Below are 9,319 nucleotides of genomic sequence, written 5' to 3'. Positions count from 1 at the left end.
CGCAGAACCTGAGAGGCCGCTGACCCCAAACTGTATCGGCACTGATGTTCCTTTGGATACATCAGCTGATGTGTGGGCGACATCGTTCCGACCACAGATAATGTCCAGGCATTCATCCCATTTCCATGAGATGATCCATGGTCGCTTCGCGACTGAAGGATGCCATAGTAGTAGTAGCCCTATTTATGTACAGTTGTTTTGTTGCTGTTGTTTTTTTGTCTGATACATGCAAATTTTCCCATGGTGTCTATTTTAGAAATTCAGGACGATTCCTGTGAATTAAAACGTATTACGTCCTAGCCTAGACAGGACGTCAGGGCTTGGCTTACAGCTCAGCAGCAAAAAGCTGGCTAGAACATAGAGTACGCTGGAACTTGCCTTGGCTTCGCTTCGAGTTGTGTTTACTGAGCGCCTAAAGGCAGCACGGAAAACCTTCTCCCAGATACTGGTCCACAAATGAGATTGGGACCTTAGCGCATTGAGCTTGTTATAAGCGTGAAAGTAGCGCTATATAAAAGCTTAAATTATTTTTTTTAGAAGAAGAAGAGCTGCGAGCTGATTTTGAGCTCAGGACCATCGTAACGATAGTTCTAAGCGCATAGCACACGACCAATCTTAAGCTGAGTGCTTTCATAGACACATTTCATTACTCAACAACAACAACAAAAATATGAACACCATAATAGAGATAATACAATGCATTTACATTTATTGATGTTTTACAGATTTTTATTTTGTCTTATAGGTGTTTTGTGTGTGTATGTGTGTGTGTTCAGCTCATAGACATCTTGCAAAACTTTATTTCTCTTCTGCAGCTGTTGAACCCTGGTTTCCACCTCGGCCACCTCTTCGCCAGCCTCCATGGCTGTGACGGCCGCCTCGGGTGCACACTCCAGTGGACTCCACCGTGACGGGGTTAGCGCGATCACAGTTGGCCGCCTTCAGGGTGCATTCACTGGAGTAGGTTATCCTGTCAGAGCCACACACTGGGTTGAAGGTACAGGGGCAGTTTCTGTCACACGGCCTCGTTGTGGACTGGGCCTCGGCTGAAGTGAAGTAAAAACAAGAAAAACATAAAAAATACTTTAAAAAAACACAATAAAACATAGCTTCTAGTTGTGTAATGCTATCAAGTAGTTGAGATCATTCATGAAATTTAATTTGTAATGGATCTAGATATTTGACCAACAAAAAAAACAACCCTCTAAATCTTTGCGAATAGAAATACTTTTAACAATTGTTTTGTTAAGAGCTGTTTCATGCTTTTAGCTTTCTTAATACGCTATGATCCTAAAACTTATCTGGACCACTTGGGAAAATAGAGGGGGGGGGGGGGGGGAAGAGAAGAAAGAATAGCATATCTGGGGAATTTTACAGTAATCACTTTTTTAAAGCAATTTAAAGAAAATAAAAAGGGGGGGGGGAACAACCTGAATTTGAACATGGATCACTTTTCCTGATGCCGACACACGAACCACTCTGCTAGTGAGGTGATTATGAAAATAGGTGATTTTATAGTTATCTATTGTTTGTTTCAAACTTATTTTAAAGCGGCGACCTACAAAGGGGACTTATTCAGCTAATACCATCACTTCAGTGAATAAAGGGGACTTATTATTCTAATACCATCACTTCGGTGAAGTACAATTTCTCTCCCTTGTTTAAGAAACTAAACAAAATAATTAACTAAAAAAAAATAAATAATTGTGCAAAATGTTCAATTCGACACGAGATTGATTGCCGAAGAAATAACAACCTTTATACCAGACAGACAGAGTGAGTGAGTTGAAAGATGATATTTGTTGGCCTCCTTCAGTCGTAGAACGACTATGGTACATCTCAGAGCACACTTCCTCATGTGGCTGTGGAGCCCTAATTTGGAGAGACACTTACGTCCACAAATATCGCAGGTTATGGTGGCTTTTGCTTCGGTGGTAGAGGAGCCAGCCATTTTTTTCGCATTGTACGTTTTTCTTCCAGAGCTGAGGCCCATGATTTTTTCACTGTCCATAGCTTTCTTAATCACCTGTCTCTCTCTCCATCTGGTGCGGTCTAGAGCTATGTCTTCCCAATGGTCAGTATTGATGTTCACTGATTTGAGGTCCCGTTTTATTACATCTATGTAACGGAGGTGGGGGCGACCAGTTTTTCTTGAGCCAGTCGCGAGTTGCCCGTAGATAATGACTTTCGGGATGCGATTGTCATCCATCCGGCGTACATGTCCAAGCCAGCGCAAGCGGCGTTGTCTGAGGGCTGTAAAGATGCTGGGAATACTTTTCGCGCAAGGATCTCAGTATTGCACACTTTTTCTTTCCATGTGATTTTCAAGATCCTACGGAGACATCTCAAATAGAATGAGTTCAGTTTTCTCTCTTGCTTTGCGTAGGTGGTCCATGAATCACTGCCATACAGTAGCGTACTCATTGTTGATAGTAGCTTTGTAATAATGATATTTAAAAAAGTCGCTGTATAATGTTAAAAATGTCATCCCCCTTCCCGAAATTAAAAGCTTTGTTATTTAATTATTTTATCAAAAGCAGGGGAGACAACATTTAAGGAGTATAGCCAACTGAACGCAACAAAATGTATTTGCTATAATGCAGCTATCATGAAAGGAAAAACATTTTATTTAGATATTTAACGGTAAGTTGTAGGTTAATTGATAATTTGATATGATGAGAGATAAATAATTAATTATACCAAAAATAGATTTCAAAACGCAATAAGTTTGTAATAACCTGGTAAACGAATCGAAACAAATACAGAAATCAAATCAAAATTTACATTCCCCTACCAGACAGCAACCTTTAATTGTAAACAATATTACCTTTACTTTCAAAGGCATCATCAGAGTTCGAATTGTAATATACCGTCACGATGACTCTTTATTAACTCTATTGCGTTGTTCTCTCAATAGTCTAGTTAAGAAGGCCCATACTGGACACGGACCGAAGGTTTGATCCGCGCTCTCTGTGGAGCTCAGTCAAACCACATCTTCCTCCAGATTTGACCTGCTTAAACTTATGGCGAGTAGTCTGTCTTTTCACAAAGCTTTTATCAACTCATTCTGTCTGGCGTAGAACCTGATAACGTTATTTCTATCACTTCCCATTTTCGGATCAAGTTGAAACTTTGCACAAGTATTCATTGTCGATGACAACATATAAATCAAGTTTTAAAAAGTAACCAATTAGATAATTAATTAGTGGTAATTTATTATATTTCCTGTAGAACAAGGCAGGTACTTACTGCAGTATCGCTTAATCTCTAAACTTGGATTTTCATTATTATTTTTTTTTATTTTTTTTTTGGGGGGGGTGGGGGGGGTCGGTTTTCGTTTTCTTGTATTGCCTAAAGGTATGGCGATGCCTAAAGGTATGGCGATGCCTAAAGGTATGGCGATGCCTAAAGGTATGGCGATGCCTAAAGGTATGGCGATGCCCAAAGGTATGGCGATGCCTAAAGGTATGGCGATGCCTAAAGGTATGGCGATGCCTAAAGGTATGGCGATGCCTAAAGGTATGGCGATGCCTAAAGGTATGGCGATGCCTAAAGGTATGGCGATGCCTAAAGGTATGGCGATGCCCAAAGGTATGGCGATGCCTAAAGGTATGGCGATGCCTAAAGGTATGGCGATGCCTAAAGGTATGGCGATGCCTAAAGGTATGGCGATGCCCAAAGGTATGGCGATGCCCAAAGGTATGGCGATGCCTAAAGGTATGGCGATGCGTAAGGGTATGGCGATGCCTAAAGGTATGGCGATGCCTAAAGGTATGGCGATGCCTAAAGGTATGGCGATGCCTAAAGGTATGGCGATGCCTAAAGGTATGGCGATGCGTAAGGGTATGGCGATGCCTAATGGTATGGCGATGCCTAAAGGTATGGCGATGCCTAAAGGTATGGCGATGCCTAAAGGTATGGCGATGCGTAAGGGTATGGCGATGCCTAATGGTATGGCGATGCCTAAAGGTATGGCGATGCCTAAAGGTATGGCGATGCCTAAAGGTATGGCGATGCGTAAGGGTATGGCGATGCCTAAAGGTATGGCGATGCGTAAGGGTATGGCGATGCCTAAAGGTATGGCGATGCCTTAAGGTATGGCGATGCGTAAGGGTATGGCGATGCCTAAAGGTATGGCGATGCCTAAAGGTATGGCGATGCCAATGGTGGTTGCGGATTTTTCTTTATTTTTTGTTGATAAACGGTAAACCTGGGTGACAAATCCACCGTCTTGAAGGTCAAAATAGTTCTATTATAATGCTTGCCCTGGATGTGGCGAAATGTGTAGGTCACAGCTGGGGCTGCGCAGCCACGGGAAATACTGCATTCCTCACTAATCTTCGGACTCGAAAACAAGCCTTATTATTATTATGTTAGAATTATGTTATTATTATTATTATTATTATTATGTTAGAAACGAACGTGTATTCATTCTCTGGCGCTGCCAGGGTCGAGTTTAGCTAAAGAGAAACAAAATTCATCGTAGTCCCTTTAACAGTTTCCACTCAGGAATTTTCTGATGTTGTGGTAAGTCTGCAGCAGTACCGCCCTCTGACAGGCAACGAGGATGTTCCTAGAAATGCTAAGGGCCTTGAATGTGTCTGTGAGGTCGGTTGTTATTATTCCCTCGGTTGATATTACAATGGGGTATATTGTTATTTTGGACAATTTCCATAGATGCTTAATCTCCAAGCCCAGGTTCCCATATTTTCTTTGTTTTTCTCAGTTTTTCTTAAATTATGAGACAGTGGTACGGCGATGTCGAGAATGGTAGCGTTTGTTTTTATATCGATGAGAAACAGATCAGGTCGATTAAAATCTACCGTTTTGTCGGTTAAGATAGGCCTGTCCCAGTACAGCAAATGATCCGTAGACTCGAGAACCTCTTGTGGTGTGTTTTTGTAATAAGGGAAGAGAATCCGTACCGATCAAATTATGTGTCAAAGCCAAGTGCTGGAGTATTCTCCCCCAATCCCCCCCACCCCCCACCTACCATAGCTATGCCAATGGTCTTAACCTCTTGCTGGACGACAGGGGATAGAGCGGAAACGGGGAATGGGAACAATAACACTTAAAAGACATCAGTATTCAGCTATGAGTCCAATACAATAGTAACACCTTTAGTAAGATCACTAAATTTAGAAAGCCTTCAGGACAGAAGGCTCAAAAGTAAAGTAGCAATCATACATAAAACACCGAACCATAATCTTCAAATACAAAAACAAAATTTAATAAAAATACTCTGAAAGACACAAAGATAAAGGCACATTCCTCGTCCCATATGCTAGGACAAATTTGTACAAATACTCCTTCTTCCCTAGTGCTATTAGAGCATGGAATGGGTTGCCTGAGCTAGCCAGGAAAACCAGTGACTTGGCAGAATTTAAGTCATTGGTTAATATGCATGACTAAATGCATGACGCGTAGGACGTAATCATCTTCTATTTTTTGAAGTAACGTCTGTATTATATAAGATAAGATAACTGATCACTTACCATTTAAACATAGGCTCAGAATTACTACGGCAGATAGTGTATAGACCAACACAGACATTGCCATTGTACTTCTTATGTAAATCTACAAAAATAGTATAATATAATAAGAATAGTATAATAACAAAAGGTGATATATCAATGAATAAATTTCAGAAACTAAATACATACGTGCTCTGAAAGATTTCCAATCTAACAATAACAACCTTACATAAAGAGTTTGTGTTATTACACAAACTCAGAGTTGTCCCCGGCACATGGGTAAGAAATATTTAAGCCATATTTCTTTTTGTTTGAAAAAAAATTGTAATATCGCAATGAACTAAAAACATACAATTTTCATGAAAATGTCAAGGTTTATGTATTTAAAAGAAAAAATAAGCTTATTGGCCAAACCAAGAAAACTCAACATCGACCGTTATATTAATTTAAAAATGTTTCATTATTGTAAAATTAATTTTGGCTTTTCATTCTTATAGGCCATAATGAGTTTTGTATGAATGAAATCTTTTGGCTTAAGTTACACCGCTGCTACACTAGACTTAAACATCTCTTCGTAAACACGCGAGATTTTTAACCCTTAAAGTGCTGAACTGTTTTACAATGAGTGCATACACAATTCTGATGTTTAGAGGCTAAACTACCATACGCGCTTTAAAAGTTAATGAATGACGGGGGCTAAAAAAATAATTTTCACACAATTTCTTATAGTCTTCGCATCAATGTTTCCAAAAGCAACTCTTGAAGATATCATCTCTCATGTTTCTCAAACGTATCCATCAACCGAACGAGGAATCGAGGTACTTATTAATAACTGGATTTCTGAACTCTCTGACAGGAAAATCAATCATAATTTAATTCAGAAAGGAGATCTTACTTAACTCTTTCTCTCCTAACTGACGATACCCAACATTGATTCCACCAGAATGTGGTAAATAGTTACGGAGAGAAAGAGTTAATTGATTCCGACACGAACCACTTTGTAGTCTTCTTCGTAAATGTACAAAGAGTTAAGTTAATTAAGACTCTTGGTGCTCTAGACCTTTGAAAGCTGGTCTGTCTGAACAAGCCTCTGCCAGGAAATGGTTCAAGCAGGTGTCAAGCAGATGTATATGTGTGTACATCCCTTTCACCGATTGCTCGTATCCCACGACGCTCAGTTTCAAAGTGAGGTCAAAGGTCGAGCACACCGGGGGAGCTCCCCCATATTCCTTTTCTGTGCCACGTCAGCCTTAAGGGTGATCGCAATAAAAGATGGCCCCTTGAGTGGCGGGTGCGTAAATGGTGTCATGCTTGACAAGAGGCCGCGGGAAATCTGTTATAAGTTATACAACGGTTTGATGACCAGCTTAGGCACCAACTTACTTCATCTGACCAAGAAGAGAGCACCTGGATGCAAGCGGCTTCGAACGAGACAGATGGAGATCACTTACAAAGGCCGCGAGATACACAGTTCAGACCAAATGAAAATCCACTGCCGAGGACAGACCTGGGCTGCGAAAAGAAATTCTCAATTGACCACAGACGAACAATATCTGCAAAATGTCGCAAAATATAATAGGCGGCTGTTGGGGGGTTATGTATCCGCATGAAATACAGCACTCCTCCGTAACCTTATAGTTATCATACTTTGATAAATATCAGTCTAACGAATACTACAAAACACCCTTCAGTGTTAAATCTTTTGAATCTATCAGTAATTTAAATTACTAAACATTTCGAAATACAAGGCATCTATCAGAAAACTAAACTTTAATTTCATTAGGCCTACGTTAAAATTGCAGTATATGTCATGAAAATAATTTTAGTAAACTGGTCAACCGGCAGTGTAGCATACGCCTCTATTTTGCAGGGCCGGCCTTAGGTGACCGCAGTGGGCTCCGCACTTATGCGACCGAAGTGGGCCCCGCACTTTCATAGGACCCGCGCTAATTCTAGGTGTATAAATTATTAAATTAAACCAGTTTATAACTTAAAACAGATTTCCCGCGGCCTCTTGTCAATTTACCAGAAGCTCCTGAAAATCTCATGAAATTGCAAAATATAAAAAAAGTCCTGGAAATAAACGGAAATTATAAAAAATCTTTAGAAAACTCATACGAATCTCCTGAAATATATACACAAAATTGTCATTTTGGGGTGTCATTCAATAAGGAATATGCCAATCCTACGCGCAATAATTTTGGAATCTGGTGAAAGAAGCTTCTCGCGCCTCAAACTAATGAAAAATTACTTTAGTTCAACAATTTTCGTAGATAGATTGAAACATGTGTTAATTCTTGCTACTGTATGATCTCGCTACACGTAAGGCTCGTAAAGTTCGTGGGATAACTCTATCCGCAGAAACAAAAGAGTGATCTTTCCTTTATTACTTCTTCTCGTCCTAAGAATAGAATACTATAGATAGATAGGTAAATAAGATGTTACCACACAACCTCACTGTGAAGCACAATACAATAACGAAATAAAACAATGAATTCACAGTGTTATTTATAATAGCAAATGTGTGTGATAAAAAAGGTAATTATTAATGTTTTTGGAAGAAGTTTTCCTGTTCTATTAATTTTGTTTTCCCGTTCCTTTTACCTACTTATTGTGGTAAAGAGTTATTACTTATAGATCTAGGAAATTGCAGTAAGTATCTAAGATCAGCAGGGCCGGCCTTAGGCCGAATTAACCAATGGGCCTCCTTCACCAATCGTAAACAAACAACATTTAGCCACGTGATTCTCTATCTCTTCTATACAAATTACGTAAAACACACAGGCTGTCACGTGATACGTTTTTTCTTTTCGATGTTTTATCAATATTATCACGTAGCTGAATGTTGTTTATTTACGATTAGTGAATGAAGTCCATTGCTCCAATGTAGTCCTGCGCTTGGAAGAGACCTAGTAATTTAAATTAAACATAGCACTATCAGTCATGGCTCTTTTCACAGGCTTTTAAAGTTGCAGAACTTAAAGGGTTAACATATTTGGTGTAGGCCTATCTTGTGATTGAATTGACCTAACTTTAATTAACCCATTGGCACCTATTGCGTTTGAGCTGCTTCCGATGCATGCTGTTTAACAAATGTTGGTATAATTATCTAATTAATAGTAATGGTTGTCATTGTAAACAAAAATTTGTTCTTTTGTTTTAGTTTTCTTTGTTAATTTGTTTTTCTTTGTTTGGTTGATTCTGTTTGTTTGTTAGACAGACACTCGCTCAGACTCTCAAATTGATCTACATTATCTACTATTCATTTGTGGATGAGTGGTAAAGCTCTTGGCCTCTGATTTGGGGGGTCCTAGGGGTTTGAATCCTGGTGAAGACTGGGATTTTTAATTTCGGGATCTTTGGGCGCCTCTGAGTCTACCCAGCTCTAATGGGTACCTGACATTAGTTAGGGAAAAGTAAAGGCTGTTGGTCGTTGTGCTGGTCACATGACACCCTCTATAACCGTAGGCCACAGAATCAGATGACCTTTACATCATCTGCCCTATAGACCACAAGGTCTGAAAAGGGAACTTCATTTATTTGTTCTGTAATTCTCAGAGTTCTTTTGTAAATATGTAGGCTACACTTAACCTCTATTTGTCCAAGGTCATGAATGATGTGTGCACAGCTATTAATAATTGCATTACGTTCAAAATGCTTGGTATTTTCCCCTATATCTGTGGGTTTTTTTTGTTTTTTTTGGTCATGTTTTAATTGCAAATAACTTTAATTGCTAAATTTATTTTTTTTATAAATTTAAAATTAAAAAAAGTAATTTAAGAAAAAAAAATTTCCACTTACCATTCAAAATTTCTTAATTTTATAACAATTGCATTAAAAATTGT

The 9,319-nt window shown here is 39.2% G+C and overlaps 1 protein-coding gene across 3 annotated transcripts; it reads right to left on the bottom strand.

Annotated features, from left to right (window-relative positions):
• Window positions 1-765: 765 nt before the first annotated feature.
• LOC106065472 (serine protease inhibitor Kazal-type 1-like) lies at window positions 766-8,055 on the bottom strand. Of its 3 annotated transcripts, none has more exons than XM_013224305.2 (3): window positions 7,920-8,055; window positions 5,496-5,577; window positions 766-1,046 (listed from the first exon to the last, which is right to left on the bottom strand). In XM_013224305.2, exons 2-3 carry the CDS (start codon window positions 5,557-5,559, stop codon window positions 799-801), a joined length of 312 nt encoding a protein of 103 aa, XP_013079759.2. In that variant the 5' UTR covers window positions 5,560-5,577; window positions 7,920-8,055; the 3' UTR covers window positions 766-798. The 3 variants fall into 3 exon arrangements, with proteins under 3 accessions (XP_013079759.2, XP_013079760.2, XP_013079761.2); XM_013224306.2 differs by having other exon boundaries at window positions 7,928-8,054; XM_013224307.2 differs by lacking the exon at window positions 7,920-8,055 and adding an exon at window positions 7,726-7,869.
• Window positions 8,056-9,319: the final 1,264 nt, after the last annotated feature.

The sequence above is a fragment of the Biomphalaria glabrata genome, chromosome 18 (genome assembly GCF_947242115.1).
Source record: "Biomphalaria glabrata chromosome 18, xgBioGlab47.1, whole genome shotgun sequence".
In the NCBI taxonomy this organism is placed as follows: domain Eukaryota; kingdom Metazoa; phylum Mollusca; class Gastropoda; family Planorbidae; genus Biomphalaria; species Biomphalaria glabrata.
Note: the sequence above shows the minus strand (reverse complement) of the source record. Positions and strands in the feature narration are given on the sequence as shown.

Excerpts from the sequence above, each read along its gene's own strand:
- LOC106065472 (XM_013224305.2), bottom strand. The coding sequence starts at position 5,559 with ATGGCAATGTCTGTGTTGGTCTATACACTATCTGCCGTAGTAATTCTG. Across the intron at positions 1,047-5,495 it reads TCTGAGCCTATGTTTAAATG|CCGAGGCCCAGTCCACAACG; the intron begins GTAAGTGATCAG and ends ACTTCACTTCAG.